Genomic DNA, 19,080 nt, shown 5'->3' with positions numbered 1-19,080 from the left:
GAACATATTCATTTAGTAAATATTTATTGAGCACCTGCTGTGTGCCAGGCACTGTTTGATGTGCTGCAGAATAGAACAGCAAATAAGAGCAAAAGTTTCCACCCTCGTGGAGCTTATATTCTAGTGCTTTATGTTGAATAGTGCTAAGTGTGGAAGACAAATAATAAAGCAGAATGGTATTCTGGAATATCAGGGTAAGGATGAGGTCAGTTTTGAATAAAGACCTGAAGCAAGGTCACTGGCAGTGATATTTTGGGGAAGAACATTCCAAACAGAGGGCATGGCTTGTGTGTTGTACACGTGTTAGAGGGACAGCATAGGCTGGTATGGCTGCAGTGGAATGTACCAGAGTCTAAGCACAGAGGTGAGTTTAGAAAGGCATATAGGAGATTCGTAGATCACAGCAAATGGTCTGAGTGAAATTTACCCATCAGGGAGTCTTACGTAGGCTACCAACCACTGGTCCTTAGGGATTAGCCCCCTTTCAGCCCCTTCAAATTGCTGTCAGAAGGAATGAGGTGTAACTGCATGAGATTTGTGAATCATCAGCCTCTCTGTGGTGCTGAAACCCTCCAGTGGACCATCTCTGGGAATGCTGCAGAGAGGGATAAAGAAAGGGCCCCAGGTAAGATGCATCAAGAGACTTCAAGGAGTAGAGTGGCTCTCTAAACCTAAGGTTCCAGGCACTAGGAGCAAGTGAGGGATCCAGCCTAGGGAAGGGAGAACCCTCCTCCCCACCAGGTATGTAATACCTGAGAGCCTGCCCAAGGCTTGGCTTCAGCTGCCTCCTGCAGCTCACATCCTCTCCCTTCCTCCTCTGTGCCCTGCACTCCAGGGGGCCCTTGGCGGCTACAGTGGCCGCATGGCCTTCTCTGGGGACTGAGATGCTGTAACTTGGGAATTGCCCAAGCACTGAGGGTGAAGCCACATCAGTGGCCCTCAGTCTAACCCCACTGTGTCCCTCCTGTGTCCCTGGATTGGGGTAGGGGGGCTGAGATGTCACTAGTGATAAATGTGTGTTGAGGGGAGGAGGGAGGAGGGAGGATGGGCTGGTGGAGGGCAGTGGGGAGAAGGAGGAGGGCAAGGATGCGTCAGCACAGAGGGGACTTGGAGCCAAGTTTGTGGTAAGGTGGGAGGGTCTAGGCTTCCGCACATGCTTGGACTTCAGGCTGGAGTCCCCGAGCCTCAGCCCCTTCCCCCCCTTCCCCTCCTCTTCCTCCTTGAAGGCCTACAGAGCTATGGGCTGGGAACCCCCAGGTGGTACAGATCAGATCTGAGCTAGTCTCTCCCAGACTTTTTTCTTCCAAGTCCATATCTGTTTTTCTCATGAACCTGGAAACCCCTGGAAGGCAAGAACAAGGTCTTCCAATCTTTCACTACCAGCTCCTACCCAGGGCCAGCACACCGTGGGTGCTGAAACTCAGAGGACCTTCCAAGTGGCAGACCCCGGCGAGACACTGGGTGTGCTATACTGGCATGAACAAGATACAGGTGAGTCCTTGCCACAGTTGTACAAAGGCTCAAAAGGGATTCACCCAAAGTTACACAGCAGGTCAGCATCCTGCCTCCATTCCTAGGTTCCTCCCACAGATGTTCCTCAAAACTGCCATGCTATCCTAATGCTCAGAATTCAGGTGCCCAGAGAAAATGCCCCATCCTTCCCTCCCCCTCCAGAGCCTCTGTCCTTCCTGCCTGGGCAATGGAGGCCCAGCAACAACTGCCCCATCCACAAGAAGAGAAGCCCAACAACTCCTCTATCCTGGTTAACTCCAGGATAGAGTAACTCCAATATCCTGGTTTGTACCCAACTTGGGAGCTTTTATTTACAGAAAGGCCTGGGTGGATCGGGGAGAAAGGGGTGGGGAGTTATGTGAGAAAGAGAAGGGAGATGATGTTTAAATACTGAGTTGGGAGGCAGGGAAGGAAGTAGTGGGGCTGGCTTAAGGGTATAGCCGCCTCAGGGTAGTCACCCAGCAGCAGTCACCTGGTAGGTCCAGAGAGTGAGATGGGATCAGGAACTGGCAGAGACCTCAGTCATTGGTCCTCAAGCTGAGGGGTGGAACTGTAGCTGGGCAGGGCCCAGGCCTCCCGGGGTGCCCATGTCCCACTGACCCAAGGACAAGATGGCCAGTGGAGAATGGTGCAGATTAAGATGTTTGTTTTGGTAACAGCTGAATGATGCTCGCTGGAAGGAAAGCCGCCCTATTCCTTCAGCGCTTTGACTCCATCGACACCACTTGCCCTGTGTGTTGGCCTCACTTTTTCACCCATCAGTGCTCTACCTCCCCTTCCCCCATGTTTTAGAATTCCTTTTCCTCAGGACTCCTGGGTCCCAGACAGAAGGTCCTGGGGGAGATGGTTTCCTGGGTGGGGGATGGGTGCATGTCCACCCAGAGGGGACCTGGTCCTTCCCACCAGGATGCCTGCCAGGCTCTGTCTGGGCCTGATGCTCAAGGCCCCTTGATGGATCCAGGCTCTGTAAGGCGGGCAGAGGCATAGGCCGAAGCTCCAAGGCAGGCTGCAGGTTCACAGAAGCCCGGCAGCCCCACAGGGCCTGGCAGGCCAGGTCGACCTGCCTCTCCTGGAGCCCCTGGGGACCCTCGATCTCCATCCTTGCCGTTGATTGCCTGGCCAGGCCGGCCAGGGAGTCCTGTGAACAGGAGAAAGCCAAGACATTAGGGGCACCTCTTGTCTCAGGCCCAGAATTTTGAAGGTGGGGAAATTTTTCAGATGGAGAAAATGAGGCCAAAACACCATAGGAGAAGGGACTGTGCCCCAGAGGCAGAGATTCTGTGATTGTCCCCTACACCCAGCTCCCAATCAGTGAGCTTTGGGAGCAAACATCCCTTCTATCACCTCTGTGAAGTGATGGTGGTGGATCCTGGGAAGTCCTGAGAGGCCCAGCTTCCAGAGCTGGAACCACCCAGAGACTCTGGGGTGCTCCAAAGGGGTGCAGAAGCTGGGTATCAAGGACTGAGCTGGCTGAGCATGAGGCCGCCATGGAGGAGACCGCAGTGTCCACGCGTCATTAATTCCCAAGCTGAGGAACACACTGCAGCTGGGCAGGGCCAATGGCTTACCTGGGATCCCTGGGGGCCCAGGCATCCCGGGGTGCCCCCGTCCCACTTCTCCTGGATCACCCTTCTCTCCACGTTTTCCTGTAGACAAAAAAGGGAATCTTCGTTTTTCAGAATTGGAAAATGCTTTTCCTCTATTTTTTGCTATATTTCACACACAGAAATTATTCCTGTTTTGTGCTAGTTTGTAATAGAGGAAAGTTGGAAATGATCATGCAGGGCTTGTTAAATAAAGGAAGGTGCAGACAAAGGATGGAAGATTATGTAACCAATAAAGTTTATTACAGGAAAGTAAGCATAACAATATCTAGCATTTACTGTGTCTCAGTGAACTAAGACAAACTCTATGTAAACTACTCTAAGGATAGTCCTCACTGCCACATGATGAGGTTGGTACTTTCAGTGTCCCCATTTTACAGATGGTAAACCTAAGGCCCAGGGAAATTAGCAGGTAACTCGTCTGAGAGCCACGATGAGAAAGGGGAGTCTGGATTCACACCCGTGTGTGGCTCCAGCCTGCCTGCTTTACTGCTCTGCTGCTCTGCCGCCCCATCTCTATTGACATGGAAAGATGCTTATGGGGTACCACTAAGCACATTCAAAAACAAACCCCAGAAACCCCGAGTGATAACATAGTACATTCATTGCCATCCGTTTGCTACTAGGAAAGAGCCCAGGAGTGTCTCCTGGACCATGTGGCTGAGGAACCGGGGAAGGGTCTGTATGTCATCCTGAGAAGGGAATGGGGAAAGGGCCGGCCTGGACAAATCCTCACTGCCTGGCCCCCATGCCCACCGCAGAGGAGCACTCACCCTTGGGCCCCGTGTTGCCGATCTGACCCACGGCTCCCACGATGCCAGGAACGCCCCGAGGGCCAGGGTGCCCATGGGGGCCCTGCTTGCCTGGGTACCCAGGGGGCCCAGGAGGTCCTGGAGGACCCATCATGCCCACCGCACCCAGGGCTTCCCGCTTGGCACTCACGGCGACCTCTGCCAGTTGCTCTGGAGGGAGGGAGGGAGGGAGAGGGAAGTCTATGAGATGGGTGTCAGCAGTAACACTAGGGGAGGCAGAGCATTCCGATGGGCCCTGGCCCCTAGGTTTGCAGACAGAAAAGCACCACCTTCCGTGGGCTCTGTTTTGCGGAAGTCAGAGGCCCAGAGTGACTTATTCAAGGTCCCAAAACCCTTCAGAGACTTGGACTGGAAGGAGCCCCCAGGACTCCAGATTTTCAGACAAGTGAACACGTGGAGGCTCCGGGAGGGGGTGAGGGGGCGGCGATGCCCTCGAACTGACTGTGAGGAGGGGTTGCTGCCCCTCACCTTGCAGCATCTTCAGCGCCACATCCACGATGTGCTGGTCAGTGGCATCCCGGCCCTGAAAGCAGAGGCCTTTCAGGAAGAAGCCCCTGGCTACAAGGGCCCACCGCTCCTATCCCACCTGGCTGAGCGTGAGGCCGCCATGGAGGAGACTCTGGTGTTGAGTCATTAATTCCCAAGCTGAGGAACAGACTGTACCTGGGCAGGGCCAAGGGCTTACCTGGGAAGGTCGCGGGGTAATCCCTCAGGCTGCACTCACAGCCTTCCTGTCTGCTCTGGGGCTTGGAACCAGTCTCGGCGAAGTCGGTGAGTCTCTGGGAATCCCTAGCCTTTGGCGGGTAAGCCGCACCCCAGAACAGATCTACCTAGAAGAATCACCTCCTACCCCGGCGCCCGACTCACCTCCACACCCTGTCTCCCGGGCTGTCCTGGCACGCCTCGGTTCCCGGCCAGTCCTCGAGGGCCGGGGGGACCAGGGTAGCCCTGAATCCCTGGGGCGCCCGCATCCCCGCTGGGGCCAGGGTAGCCGGGTTCTCCACGTACTCCTTGCTGCGGGGGGATGGGGGTGGGAGCAGAGCCGGGTGAGAAGGCGCCTGGGTGGGCGAGAGTGGGGGGTGGGGGTCGAGGAAGGGAGTGGGGCCGGGAGAAGGGAGGGGCCGCCCAGGAAAGTCGGAGAACGCCGGGAGGGGAGGACTCACCTGTCCCTTGGGCCCCGGCTCGCCGGACTCGCCCTGCAGGCACAAGGAGCAGCGGTCACGAAGCCGTGGGGACCCCGGGGCCAGCCGCCGCTCCCCGCCCTTCCCCAGGCCGCGCGCTCACCTTCTCGCCTTTCTCTCCGGGGAGGCCGGCCACCCCTGGGTCACCCTGCAGAAGGAACCACGGGTCAGACGCGCGGTGGCGGCGGGGACGCAGAGCAGGGTTGGGGGTGGCTGGGAACAGGGGTGCTGGAACTCACCACTCTGCCGCGGGGCCCGGTCTTCCCTGGGGAGCCCTGGAGAAAGTGGGGAGTGAGGGGTTTGGCGAGATCCCCCCTCCACGGGGTCCCCCACCTAACTTTCGGCCACACCCCTCTTTCCAACTCCGCCTCGCCGACCAGACCAGAACCCTGAGATCCGCAGGTTTGGAGGCTCCGGAAGGATCTGAGTCCTGCCGACCCCACTCCCCCTGTTATAGGGCCCCTTTCCCAGGTGTTTCCCAGCCCCATCTGGCACCTTGTCTCCTTTGACGCCTGGCAAGCCTTGGGGCCCTGGAATTCCAGGGGGGCCCTGCTCCCCCTTAGGGCCCTGAGGAGAAAAGAAACCAAAGGAATAAATGGAATGAGGGGCCTGGATATGACGCCCTGCCCACCTCAGCTGGCCTGCACTCACCTGCCTTCCCTGAGGGCCTGGTTGCCCCACTGGACCCCTCTCGCCTTGGTCACCCTGAAATGGAAAGAGAAGGTCACACCCTCAGCAGCTCTCAGCAGGGGTGGCCTCCCGCACCGAGGCCTGGCACTGCATGGTCAGGGTGCCCTCCATTCCTGCTGTCACTGGCAGGGGGTCCTTTCTCCACTTGGCAGACCAGCAAAGCAAACCCAGGCCCTGCCTGGGGAGGCATCTCACAGGCTGGGCTGCACGGAGCAGATGCTGTATCCAGCAGTGCCAGCTGCCGCAGAGGCCCCCGGGGAGGGGCCATTGTGCCAGGCACTTACCTTCTGTCCCATGATGCCCTGGGGACCAATTTCTCCTCGAGGCCCTGGCTCTCCCTGGAGGAAGGAGAAATTGGGGCTAAGCGTTTGACCTGGTGGAACCCACCCTTCCACACCTGGCCAGCCCCTCCCTACCCTGGGTCTCAGCTAATTTGCTTCATCAGGGAAGGTTTCCCAGACCACCTGTTCCATGGTTTTGGGTCCCTGTAGTTTTCCTTCAAAGGACCCAACACAATTTGAATTACTTATCATGTGATCATTTCTTTCTTTTCTTTTCTTTTTTTTTTTTTTTTTTTTGAGATGGAGTCTCGCTCTGTCACCCAGGCTGGAATGCAGTGGTGCGATCTCGGCTCACTGCAAGCTCCGCCTCCCAGGTTCATGCCATTCTCCTGCCTCAGCCTCCAGAGTAGCTGGGACTACAGGTGCCTGCCACCGCCCCAGGCTAATTTTTTGTATTTTTAGTAGAGACGGGGTTTCACCGCGGTCTGGATCTCCTGACCTCGTGATCCGCCCGCCTCAGCCTCCCAAAATGCTGGGATTACAGGCGTGAGCCACCGCGCCCGGCGTGATCATTTATTTCATGTCTATTTCTTCCATTAAACTATACCCTCCATATGAGGAGGAGACTCATAGTTGCAAGTGTTTAGTGAATGTTTATGCAATGAATAAATGAACGAACAACTCTGCCTGTTGGATTCCCAGCCCATCAACTTGGCCATCTAGGAAAGTCACACTCCAGAACAGAGCCAGTCCCCACCCTCCCTGCAATGTACATAGGGAAACAGGCCCAGGGAGGAGAAAGAGCTTCCCTGAATCATTGGGTCAGGGCAGAGCCAGACTAACTCGGAGCTCTCCCTAGGTTAGAGCTCCATCCCATGGCCTCACCCTAAAGCAGGAACCCTTGTGTCAGTGCAGGGGGCATTTACCTCTTTCCCAGGGGGACCAGAGAATCCAGGAAGGCCCTGCGGGCCCGGCTCACCCTGCAGGAAAACAGTTCTCAGGTCAGTCTGGGTGGCCCAGTCAGGCCCTTGGCCTCAGGGAAACCCAACGAAGCCTAAACAGAGCCTGGAACCAGATGAGCTGGGACGGGGGAGAGGGTATTCTTGGTTCAATCCTCTTGGCTCCTGATTTTCCTGTTTGTTTCTCCTCTGGATTTTAAGCCATGCCATCCTATCTGCACTGAGGCAGGCTGAGGAGTGCATGATGGGTAGGAGGTGGCAGGAGGGAGGTGGTTAGGCCCAAGGGGCTTATGTTCTGGCTGAGCCTCTGAGACTTGGCTGAGGCCTGGGCCTTGCTGTCTTCCTGGCCCCAGACTTCCTTGCTCAATTCTGTCCCCAGCTTGGGATCGCCTCACCTGGTCTCCAGGGCCTCCTTTTGTCCCAGGCTGGCCTGGCACACCCTGCAGAAAGAAGTTGAAGTCAGTTTCTGCCCTGGCATGAGGGAGCCCCATGCACCTGCTGCTTTGCTTCCCATCCCCAATCCAGATTTCCCCCACCTGTGGGAGCTGAACAACAGAAGGTCCAGCCACGGCATCATGAACTTAACTGTACATTCCCACAGTGGTGGCAGAGGAGTGGGGCACAGAGAATGCCCTGTCTTCCAGGACCTGGGGTCTATGTGGAAGAGATGGGTATGTGCTCTCAGGTGCCTGAGCCCATGTGAGTGCACGCAGGAACACAAGTCTGCATGTGTGCACAGAAACAGGTTTGGCCACTCAGTACCCCCACAGGGAGGGAGGGCAGGCTCCCATGGACTGGACTCCAGGAGGTATGGAATGGAGATGGCCCTGAACGATAAGAAGGCACAAAGAGACCAGAAAGGGCATTTCAAACAGAGGGACCAGCAAAGGCCTAAAGGTGTGGAGGCAGAAAAGCCAAGGCCTGTTGAGAAGGGAAAGGACAGAGAGGGGCCATTGCTGATATGGCAGGAGGGGCAGGTTGGGGTCAGATTATGGTGGTCATTGAATGGTAAGATGAGCCATGAAGACAAAGATTGCATCTGTCCTGTTTATAATTGTTTACCTGCCACTTAGTATACCTCAGATACTCAATAACTTTTTTTTTTTTTTTTTTTTTTTTTTGAGATGGAGTCTTGCTCTGTTACCCAGGCTGGAGTGCAGTGGTATAATCTTGGCTCAGTGCAACCTCCGCCTCCTGGGCTCAAGCAATTCTCCTGCCTCAGCCTCCTGAGTAGCTGAGATTACAGGCATGAGCCGCCATGCCCAGCTAATTTTTGTATTTTTAGTAGAGACAGAGTGTCACCACATTGGCCAGGCTGGTTTTGAACTCCTGACCTCAAGTGATCCACTCAGCTGAGCCTCCTGAAGTGCTGGGATTATAGGCATGAGTCACTGCACCCGACCTCAATAACTACTTATTGAAGGACTGGACTGAATGACTTTTTCCTGGAGGCGGTGGGGAGCCATGGAAGGTGCTATAGTGCAGAAATGGTCAGATCCCATTTAGCCAACATGGAGGACTGGAATGGCCAAAGAGAAGGCTAGAGTAACTGTCCAAGTAATGAAGACTTCGCCAGGCCAGGGGCCACAGAGTTGGTAACTAGGCAAGAGGTGGTGATTGAGCAAGAGCCCCGGGTGTGTGTGGATTCTAACCTCATCAGCCACTAGCCCCTGGCCAGCCCCTGTGGCTCCACCTGACACTTACCGCTAGGCCCTGGTGGCCTGGACTTCCGGGCCGTCCCGCCTGTCCTGCACTGCCCTGGGATAGACAGATAACCAAAGATACAAATTAAAGCTCCAGCCAGAGGGCCATGGCTTCTACCCAGATGCAGGTAGGGAAACTGAGATCCAGAGGCAAGAAAGGGCATGTCCATGACCTGAGGACCCCAGGCTCTTGGTGTCTAGAATCCAGGACTCAAGGTCCTGCCCCTGCCCCAGTCCCATCAGCAGCCCCACTCCTACCTTCATGCCAGGCATGCCTGGGGTCCCATCCTTGCCGTTGATGCCTGGGGGGCCCTACCCAGGAGAAAAGTTCAAGGGAGAGTGATAATGCAGAGATGTCTGGGGTCTGGCCACCCACCCCTGTTCCTCTGCGACAGCTGCAGTGTGCAGGGAGGGAGTGGCTCTGGTCATCCCGGGAAGCCCCACTGGCCAACTGGGGGAGGGGAGTTGAAGTGGGAAGGGGATGAGGGTCACGGAACACAGTCCTTCCCTAGTGTGGAGGGTGGTGTCCCCGACTGCTGCAAGCTCCCCATGACCTCCCGTATGTCATCACCCCTGTTTACAGGTGAAGAAACTGAGGCACAGAAAGGGAGGCATTTCCTGAGGTTACGGAGCCAGCCCACCAGTTGCAGAGTTCAGACTAGCATCCCAGGCTTCTCTTCTGGGGGTTTGGACAAAGCAGCTGGGCCCTGGCCTCTGTCCTGGTGGGCCTAGGCCTCTGGCACCTACCGTTGCTCCTTTCGGGCCTGTGATCCCCTGGGGTCCACGAATACCTGGGCTGCCCTGCAAAGCGGAGAGAGATCAGGTCACCCTCAGGATGTTGGGCCCCTGTCTGGCTGTGCAGAGAGGGGAACCACTGAGAACAGTGGCCTCTAGGTCCCAGAGTTCCTCTGGCACAGGCCACACCATGCAGGGGCCGGAGGAGAGAGCCTTGGGAGTACCCTTCCTGCCCTGGCACCAGCAGGAGGGAGGAGAAGTCAGTGCCAGGAGGCCAGGCTGGGCTGAGCCAGAGCAGGGGTGGGAGCCAGCATCCACTGAGACCTTGGCCAAGGCCCCACACTCCACTCAGCCAAAGGAACACAACAACCGAATGCAGTGTGTGGATGCTGTGTGAGTCTCGATTTGAACAAGAACCAGGAAAAGACATTTTTGAGATAATTGGGAAAAACTGAACAGAGACTGGCCATTAGATGATGTTAGGGAGTACTTGTTTATTTTGTCAGTTGTGATAATGTGATTATGTGAGAATGAGTGCTTATTGTTTAGAGATATGTACAAAAGTATCTAGGGCTGAGATGATAGGATGTTAAGGATTTACTTGAAAACATCAGAGCAAAGCAATAACAAAAGCAAAGGAAGGAGGGGTCTGGGGGATAGAGGACACAAGACTGACAAAATGTTAATAACTGAATTGGAACCTGTGATAGGTACATGGGGATTCTTTATATCACTCTCACTGGTTTTCTGTATAGTTAAAAAATTGCATTAAAAAACTAGATATTGCTGGGCGTGTTGGCTCACACCTGTAATCCCAGCACTTTGGGAGGCCGAGGCAGGTGGATCACCTGAGGTCAGGAGTTCGAGACCAGCCTAACATGGTGAAACCCTGTCTCTACTAAAAATACAAAATTAGCTGAGCATGGTGGCGCATGCCTGTAATCCCAGCCACTTGGGTGGCTGAGGCAAGAGAATCTCTTGAACCAGGGAGGCGGAGGTTGCAGTGAGCCGAGATCGCACCATTGCACTCCAGCCTGGGCAACAAGAACAAAACTCCATCTCAAAAACAAAACAAAACAACTAGATGATCTCTGCTGTCTAATAGAAAAATAAAAGTATAAGAATTTTTTAATTTTTAAAAAGAAAAGAAAATAATTTAAAAAACTAAATAATAATAACAGTTAACTGTGTTTTCTGCTCCTTTTTTCTGTAAACTTAAAACTGCTTCCCCCAACAGGTCTATTAATTGGAAAAAAAAAAAAAAGAGTTAAGAGAACTGGGATCGAGACCAAATCCCATTAGCCCCATGGCTGATTTGCTGGAATCTCATTGTCTGGCCCCAGTGACCATGGGACTGGATCCCAGGGCTTCTCCTAAAGTCTGAATTTGGGCTGACTGGGCTCTTGGCACAGATGGTCCTCCCCAGCAGGTCACCCACTTGGGCAGACACACACACACTCACTCACACACACATACATACACTCGCAGTCACACACACACACTCAGAGATATCCTCACACACTCACATACACATACTACACACACAGACAGCCTCACACATACACACTGTACACATACACGCATATACACACAGTCTACACTCACACACACTACACACACACACACACTACACATTCACACACACGCACACACTCACGCACTCTCACACACACAGCCTTAGGGGGTGCCTTGTCCTGCCCAGTACTCCCCAGGGGCCCTGACTGAACAATGGGTGCCTGAGGACTCACCACGTCACCCTTCTCCCCAGCTCGGCCTGGCGGTCCCCTAGGACCTTCCTCACCCTGGCAAGAAAGACAAGCAGGAATCCAGGTCACACAGGCTCAGGGGGAGCCATGCCCACTTTGTGGCTGTAGCTGTAGGAGCTCCAGCCTCGGGGGTAGGGGAGCAAAAAGAGGCTTACCGGTGGCCCAGTGGCACCGATAGCGCCCACCATGCCTTTATATCCATGAGGGCCCTGGGGAGAGGAAAGGGTTGCAGGTCAGTCCTGGCTGAACTCCAGGGGCCAGAAGGCAGCTCCTGGAAGCTCTTGTAGAACACCCCAAGATTCACTTACCGTCTCTCCCTTGGGCCCTGCCATGCCCGGGTAGCCCCTGATGCCCTGGGGACCCTGTTGAGAAAGAAAAATGACAGCAATGGCAATTGCAAGGCCCACTTCATGATACCTTGTCTGATGCCCACCTTCAATCTTACAGTGCCCTTTTGAGGTAGGCAGCAGAGTCTCTGTCTCATGGATGGGACATGGAGGTTCAGAGATGAGGAGGGACTCACTGCATTACTCAAAGGGACAGTGGCAGACCTGGACCTCAGCCTGGGCTTCTTGCTGACAGCTTTGGTTCCTGTCCCTCATTCCTGACAATTTCAGCCTCCATCTCCCCATCCAGAGATGCTCCCAGCTAGACACAGGTGTCTCTTTTACAAGCTAGAGGGCTGAGCAGGGGAATGACTCCATGAAGGGCTCCTGGGGTAAGGGAGAAGAGGGCCACTGAGGCAAGGTGTTCCTTACCGGTGGTCCAGGGATGCCTTGCTCTCCAGAGGCACCCACATCTCCCTTGGGACCCTAAAGGGCAGGGATGAGCTGTCAGACGGGCAGGCAAATGGAAAGACACATATGCAGACAAGCAAAGATACCACCTCTTTTCCCCTGCACAAGCAGACAGGAGGGACTACTACGAACCCTACAGTCCTGTGTTACAGATAGAGAAAAGCCAAGCAAGGAGACATGACCAGAGACATGCCGACCTGGAGCACAGGCCTCCAGCCCCTGGCTCAAGGCTCTGTCCCCAGAACCCACAGGGGAAGGGGAAGGGATGAAGAAGGGGACAGAGCCCTGTAGGACCATCTCCATATATCCCCGACCCACAGCCCTCAGCCCTTGCACTCACCGGCTTCCCCTGGCGCCCAGGATCACCCAGAACCCCGCGTTTGCCCGCATGCCCCTGAAGGGAAGGAGAGAGCTCAATACGAGGTCCCCTCCTGTCACCTGCACCACCCTCCCAAGATTCAGGCCAGGAGCTCTCACCTTCACTCCCTGCAGCCCTGGGGGACCTTTCATTCCGGGTGGACAGTTGGTTGGACACTGGAAACAGAAAATCCCACAAGGTCCTGTGATTAGCTGGGCAGTGCGCCCCCATCTCTCCAAGCCCCGTGCTCTCCTCCGCCTCACCTGGTGGAACCCCTGCACTGCAGCCCCTCCGCATCTCTCCCGACACCCCCATCTCCGTGGCCCCGCCTCCCCATCTCTGTGGCCCCGCCCCCTGTATTAGCCCCGCCCCAGACCTCGCCTCTCACCAGGAAATCCGCACTGCCTTCCAGACCCTGGATGGTTCCCGGGCGACCCTGAGAGGAGACATGAAGATGGAGCTTGGCCTGACCCTTTCCCGCCGCAGGCTTGCTCAAAGACCCTTCTTCCCCTGCACTTTGCCATGTCGGGGGTCTGGGGACACTTACAGGTTTCCCAGGGGGTCCTGGGGGCCCTGATGGTCCATCTGGTCCAGGGTCCCCCTGGAAGCAAAAGAAGCCCAAATCATACCCCTGACCAGCCCTTACCAGCTTACCCTAGTGCCCTCCTCCAGGTCCTGCCTCTGCCCTCTCCACCCTGTCTTCCCGGTAACTTTGTGAGATCCACCATCTTGGGAGATGAAGGCCTGATTGACAAGGGATGGGGCCAGCGGCGTCCCTAAAAGACCTAGTGCCGGGTGGGCTCATAGGAGGGGTTTCTGCCCCAGACCTGGAGGAGTTTCCCAGTGGCCAGGAGCAGGCCCAGGAACTTCCAGAAAGACCACCCAGCTTGCCAGCTTGGAGATAGAAGGCAGGAGGCAGTGAACAGAGGGTGGCTGAGGCTCACCTTGGGGCCTCGGATTCCAATCTCACCAGGGAGGCCAACAGGTCCAGGCGGCCCCTGGGGAGCAGAGAGTTGATGGTCAGGATGCCTCAGAGGGTCAGATACCCTGGGCATGAAGGTAGAGACAGGCACCCAAAGCCCGTTTCTCCACTTTTACTTTTTTTTTTTTTTTTGCCAACCCCAGAGAGACTGACAGACTGAGGCTTTAAGGACCAGAGAATTGCAGAGCCAGTGGACAGGCCCAGAGTGGGCTTGCCCTGGGTCTCTGGCAGGTCCACTTATTCCTGACACTATCACAGCAAGCTGGCTCCTCCCCATGGTGGCCATTCCCTCGAAGCCTTTCTGTTGTCCCCTCCTTCCCTGGGAGTTCTGGGGATCCTGCCCCATCCCTGAGGACTTACAGGAGGTCCAGCAAAACCAGGGCCCTGGAACAGAAAGAAAGAAAATTGGCTTTATGGCTCCCTCTGCAGGTCCCCTCTCCCCCAAGAGTCCCTCGAAGCCCTTGCAGGTTGTACTCACCGGAAGGCCAGGAGGACCAGGAAGCCCGGGCTGGCCCTGCAGTAGCAACGAGAAAGGCTCAGAGGCTGGGGTTTCCCCGGCTCCTACTTCCTCTCTACAGCCACTCCCAAATGCTGGCCCTAGATTGCCCATGCTGAGGCCCCAGCAGGCCCCTTACCTTGACTCCAGGGATCCCCATGGGGCCAGGCTCCCCCTTGGCTCCAGTTAAACCCTGGGGAAGAATGAAAATGTAGGATCAATGAGGGCCAACCTGCTCCCTGACCCACAGAGCAGGGCAGGTTCAAGGGTCCCTCCTGGGTGGGCCGAGGCTCCCTTTTGCCATACCTCATGAAGGCCTAGGAACCTCCACACCTTTCTTTCCTTTTCCCCAGTTCCCATAGTAACCCTAGGAGGCAGGCAGAACAATTCCCTTCTTTTGAAAGATGAGAAACCAAAGCCCAAAGATTTGGCTTTATGCCAGACCCAGGCTTCATGCCTCCGGGTTCAGGAGTCTAGAAGACCTAGCCATGGGTCAAGATTGGTCATTTGCTTGATGTCCTACCTTGGCAACTTTTTCATTTTCTTTTCTTTCCTTTCCTTTCTCTTTTCTTTTTCTTTCTTTCTTTTTTTTTTTTTTAATTGAGACACAGTCTCACTCTGTTGCTCAGGCTGGAGTGCAGTGGCACAGTCTCAGCTCACTGCAACCCCCGCTTCCTGGGTTCAAATGATTCTTGTGCCCCAGTCTCCCAAGTAGCTAGGACCAGGGGCATGTGCCACCACGCTTGGGTAATTTTTGTATTTTTAGTAGAGATGGGGTTTCACCATGTTGGCCAGGCTGGTCTTGAACTCCTGACCTCAAGTAATCTGCCCACCTCGGCCTCCCAAAGTGCTGGGATTACAGGCATAAGCCACCACGCCAGGCCATTGGCAACTTTTTCTGAGCCTTAGTTTCTCATCTGGGTGCCTCTCTGGGTGGATGTGAGAACCGATGCAACGTAGAAGGCAATATGCCTTGTAATCGTTGCAGGGTGTGGATGAGTTTGAAGGGGCCCTGGTGACTGTCCCAGCCCTGGTCACACCTCATGAGCCAGCAGGGCAGAGGCAAGTCATGGAGGTTTCTCCTTTCTCCCATCTTTCAGTGACTGACCCAGTGTAAACCCCATCAGATGTTGTCCTCATGCCCCTGGGGCTGGCTGTGTTCAAGAGCCTGTGACCTTGGGGGCCCCCTGGGAGCTCTGTGGTATCAGCTAAATGATGTTTCTCTCCTGAGTCATGCCTGGGGCTGTGGGTAGGGGTCAGGGGAAGAGCGGAGGAAAGGACAGGGCACACAAGGACAGCCACCCAACATATTCAGCCTGATCCTTGGAGGCCAGAAATGTGAGACTAAGTCCTGACTGCTGCGGGGTAGCAGGAGGAGCCTGCACCTCCCAGAAAGCAGACCCTCTCTCTGGACCCCGGTTGCCTGCAAATCAATGCCCCTGGGTGAGAGTGAGGTTCCAGGAAGGTCACAAGTCATATCAAGGTGAGGGGGGCTCACAGCTGGAGAATCTCCATCCTGCTGCCCATCTCTGAACAGATCAGTGAAGATGCCAGAGCCAGGCCCTGGAGGTCAATTGGCAGAGCCCTACCCTGCCCCACCCGACACTCAGCTACTCACATCAATCCCGGGCTTCCCGTCTGGCCCATCTGGCCCAGCTTTGCCAGGCTCGCCCTTGGGTCCCTTGAAAACAGAGATGGAACAAACATGAGCCAGAGGAGGGCAAGAGCAGGAAGGGTCAAAGGCCAAAGAGGATAAAGCACTCACCGGAGGGCCAGCTTTTCCAGGGGGCCCATTGTCACCCTGCAAGATACAAGTTGGTGAGACAGCACACTACGGCTCACACTACCCCAAGTGGGCACACACAGGCCCTGGCAGGCCGCTCCCAAAGGCTCTCCTCACTCTCCTCTCTTCTGTCCAGGTCCCCTAAGCCTTGCAATCTTTGGGAAAAGAGCCCCCTTTTCCTCAGAAATAAAAACCAAAAACAAATCATAGGAGCATGAGAATAACCCTGGCCGGGCTGGAGAGGGTGACAGCAACATGCAAGAAGGTACAGACATGCTGATGTCATGAGATGCCAGCTGTGAGACCCACTACCAGGGCTGGGGGCTCCAAGCTGATGCCTCTTGGATTTGGGCACGTGTGGGAGGAAGGTTGGGGCTTTTAGAGAAACGTGAAGGGGGATGAGCGAGTTGGGCAGCAGCTCTATTCCAGACTGCAGGGCAGGAGAACGGGAAGCTGAGCCAGTGGCAAGGACCAAGGGGGACTGCAAGGGGGAAATTCAGTGTTCCCAAGGAGGGAAGGACCTCCTTCCAGTGCCAAAGGACCCTTGGTGGTGGGCAGGCAGGGCCGGTGGAGTGTGATTCAGCCCCAGAGAGGCCTCCAGGCATTTCAGAGCCCTCAGCAGCCAGGGCCTGGCCGGGGGCCCAGCATCCTGTGTTTGGGGGGTGGGGGCACCAGGTTGAATAGAAGTCTGTCCAGACTGGTAAACATCAAGCGGCCCTCCTGCGCGAGCTTTCAGAATGAGGTATTTAACCCTCACCCTGCAGGGAACAAGCCCAGCTGATTCTAAATCGGGGAGAGAAAACCGAAGGGAAGAGACGGGAGTCTGGCCCAAGCTGGTCGGTGGTCTGGCCAAGGCTCCCAAGCGAACCTGAAGAAGCGTCCAGATGTGCCAGAGGCAGGGTGAGGGGTTGAGTCGCCTCCTACCCCACAAGGAGGGGAAAGGAGAGGAGGGGGATGAGGCCTCGCTGTGAGCTGCGGCCGGCGGACTGAACAGCAGCTCCTTGTCTGTCGGCGGCTATAACGGGCTCCGCATGTCAGGGCTGGTTTGAGGTTTTTGCAGAACAAACGGCGTCCTTGTGGTGCGGGCCGGCGCCGCCTATTGGCGACGAGGGGCACTACATCTCCGGGCACCCCAGTCCCCACCCCCACCACAGCGCTCACAAAGTTCTCCTTTGTCTGCCGCCTCCCTCCCGCCCTGGTCTCAGGTTAGAGACTTACGTCGATGCCGTCGGATCCAGGCACTCCCGGCGGTCCCGGGGGACCCGGGGGGCCCCGCTCTCCCGGTGGACCTCTCTGAAAAACACACACGGGGTGGGGCAGTCCTCAGACAGTGCAGGAAGCTGGGCGTCTCCGGGGCTGCAAGCGACCCTGGGAGCGGGGTCCTAGGGGCGCACCTCTTCCGCGAACTCCCACGTATTGAGAATCTTCTGTATAGCAGGCACTGTGTGCCATTACATGCATTCATTATCTTACAGAATACTCAGAACCGGGAGGCGGGCGCTATTACGGGCCCCAGTTTGCAGTCGAAGAAACTGGCTAAGAACGTGAAGGGTCCATGGTCACTGAGAGTGGGCGGCGGCGCCAGGACTCCGCCCTGGATCTGCCCGACTCCTTCCACTGTGCCAGTTTGCCCTTGCGCGGTCGCGGTGGGGAATAGATGGAGACGTGGACAGCTCAAATAAATCACAGATGGAATGTAAGGTTGTGCCTAGCAGGCTGCCGGCCCTCAGTGAGCGGTGGCTCGGGTTGTTATTCTTACGTGAACGACAGGCAGAGACAGCGCCTCCTCCTCTCCCCATGGTGCGGGAAAACCCGACGGGAAAGTGGGGGAGGCGCAGAGAAAGGAGGTGTAGGGAGGTGAAGCGGGTACTATCTTCCCACTCGGAGCGCCCCTTCGGCAGCACAGCTGCCCGGTCCTCCCTCCGCTAAGTCCTGACTGCTGCAGGGGAGCAGGAGGAGCCGGCACCTCCCAGAAAGCAGACCCTCTCTCTGGATCCCGTTTGCCTGCAATTCAATGCCCCTGGGTGGGTGTGAGGTTTCAGGGAGGTCACAAGTCATATCAAGATGAGGCGAGCTCACAGCTGGAGATTCTCCATCCTGCTGCCCATCTCTGAACAGATCAGAGATCTTAAAAGGCGGCCCTTTTAAGAGGCCAGCTCGGACCCAGGCAGGGGTCCCGGTGCCCACGACCTCCCCAGGCCGTGAAGTGCCAGGCTGGCGCCCCGCAGGCGAGCTCGAAACCACACCCAGCACCCGACGGGGCCCAGTCTCTGCCCTACCCGCGCGCCCGCAGCCCCCGGCGGCCCTCGGAAGGGAGACGTGGGTAGACGGGCAGGGCCGAGAGGCCGCCTCGGGGCGACAGCGGCGTCTGGTTGGAGCCGGCGCCCCCTGGGAGGCGGCGGGGGCGGAGGCTGCGCAGCGGGTGAATGAGCACCATTGTATGCCCCGCCACCTGGGCTCCCCGGGCTGCCAGGACCGGGCGCCAGCTCCTGCCCCACGCTGCCTGTCCCGGGCCGGGCCGCGCATCTCGGGACGGGTCCCGTTTGACTCTCCGGCTCAGCCACCTCCATTCATGGTGCCGCGATGGGCACCATGTATGCACCCACCGAGGGGACCTGCCCGCGGCGCTGTCCTCAGGTGGCCTCTCGGGCTAGGGGTGTCAGTAGGCGCGGGACACAGGCAGAGCTCCTCCATCCCGGACTCCAGACCCCGCACCCTGGACCCTGGCAGCGGAGGGGCTGCGAAACTTACAATCTGCGCCAGAGCGAGCACTACCACCTGGAGGAGAACAAGGAGGCTGCGGGGGGAGGCCGTAGCGGCGGCCATGGCTGGCGGCGAGACCAAGGGGGACGGGTGCGTGTCCGCGCACGCACCGACGGCAGAGTCTCCCGGCGCTCCTCCAGCGCTGGCTGTTCGCGGGCGGGGTGGGCTGGGGCTCCTGAATATGCGGGGGGCGGGGCGGGGGCCGGCGTGAGCTGTCACCTGAGAGGACCGGCGGGGTTGCCGGGAGGGAGGCCGGCGCCAGGCATCCAGCTCCGCCCCGCGCGGTCCAGCCTCCTGCGCCCACCCTCTGTCCTCTGCCCGGGCTTTCCGGGCGCCTCAGCCTGGTAATCCGAGGGGCGACCGGGGTGCGGGTCGGAGATGATGGTCCAGTTTCTTTGTGAGAAGGCATAAGGCCGTCTGAGGTTCCCCTCGGGACCTTCAGGCCCCAGCACCTTCCCCCTGACGCACAGCCTGTGCCCCATCACTTACCCTACGTCCTCTCCAGGGCCCAGGCCGAGAGCACCTCGGGCTCTGCAGATCTTGCTGCAGGCTCTCCCCAGCTCCCGCCCACCTTGCTCCCCTCTCCTCTGGCTCCTTCCTCTCCAAGCACAAACAAACAGGCCTTTTCCATATTAATATGCCACAGTCCTTCCTGGAT

The 19,080-nt window shown here is 56.9% G+C and overlaps 1 protein-coding gene across 2 annotated transcripts; it reads right to left on the bottom strand.

Annotated features, from left to right (window-relative positions):
- Nucleotides 1-1,797: 1,797 nt before the first annotated feature.
- On the bottom strand, nucleotides 1,798-19,050 carry COL9A2 (collagen type IX alpha 2 chain). Of its 2 annotated transcripts, XM_003815424.5 has the most exons (33): nucleotides 18,912-19,050; nucleotides 18,411-18,597; nucleotides 16,878-16,952; nucleotides 15,642-15,677; nucleotides 15,495-15,557; nucleotides 14,016-14,069; nucleotides 13,859-13,894; nucleotides 13,741-13,764; nucleotides 13,343-13,396; nucleotides 12,946-12,999; nucleotides 12,787-12,834; nucleotides 12,518-12,574; nucleotides 12,381-12,434; nucleotides 12,002-12,055; nucleotides 11,552-11,605; nucleotides 11,399-11,452; nucleotides 11,226-11,279; nucleotides 9,490-9,543; nucleotides 9,001-9,054; nucleotides 8,744-8,797; nucleotides 7,435-7,479; nucleotides 7,007-7,060; nucleotides 6,084-6,137; nucleotides 5,761-5,814; nucleotides 5,605-5,676; nucleotides 5,349-5,384; nucleotides 5,213-5,257; nucleotides 5,092-5,124; nucleotides 4,796-4,942; nucleotides 4,397-4,451; nucleotides 3,890-4,078; nucleotides 3,081-3,158; nucleotides 1,798-2,650 (listed from the first exon to the last, which is right to left on the bottom strand). In XM_003815424.5, exons 2-33 carry the CDS (start codon nucleotides 18,483-18,485, stop codon nucleotides 2,451-2,453), a joined length of 2,070 nt encoding a protein of 689 aa, XP_003815472.1. In that variant the 5' UTR covers nucleotides 18,486-18,597; nucleotides 18,912-19,050; the 3' UTR covers nucleotides 1,798-2,450. The 2 variants fall into 2 exon arrangements, with proteins under 2 accessions (XP_003815472.1, XP_034818121.1); XM_034962230.3 differs by lacking the exons at nucleotides 18,411-18,597; nucleotides 18,912-19,050 and adding an exon at nucleotides 17,939-18,244.
- Between the last annotated feature and the right edge of the window lie 30 nt (nucleotides 19,051-19,080).

Source organism: Pan paniscus, chromosome 1 (genome assembly GCF_029289425.2).
Source record: "Pan paniscus chromosome 1, NHGRI_mPanPan1-v2.0_pri, whole genome shotgun sequence".
NCBI classification, from domain to species: domain Eukaryota; kingdom Metazoa; phylum Chordata; class Mammalia; order Primates; family Hominidae; genus Pan; species Pan paniscus.
The sequence above is the reverse complement of the archived record's forward strand: the minus strand, read 5'-3'. Positions and strand labels throughout refer to the sequence as shown.

Bases quoted from the DNA above. Each gene is read 5' to 3' on its own strand.
- COL9A2 (XM_034962230.3), bottom strand. From the start codon at position 18,229: ATGGAGGTGGCTGAGCCGGAGAGTCAAACGGGACCCGTCCCGAGATGC. The intron at 7,480-8,743 runs GTAAGTGTCAGG...TTCTTTCTGCAG, and splicing joins CAGGCCACCAGGGCCTAGCG to GGTGTGCCAGGCCAGCCTGG. The intron at 5,258-5,348 runs GTGAGTTCCAGC...TTCCTTCTGCAG, and splicing joins CCGGGCCCCGCGGCAGAGTG to GGTGACCCAGGGGTGGCCGG.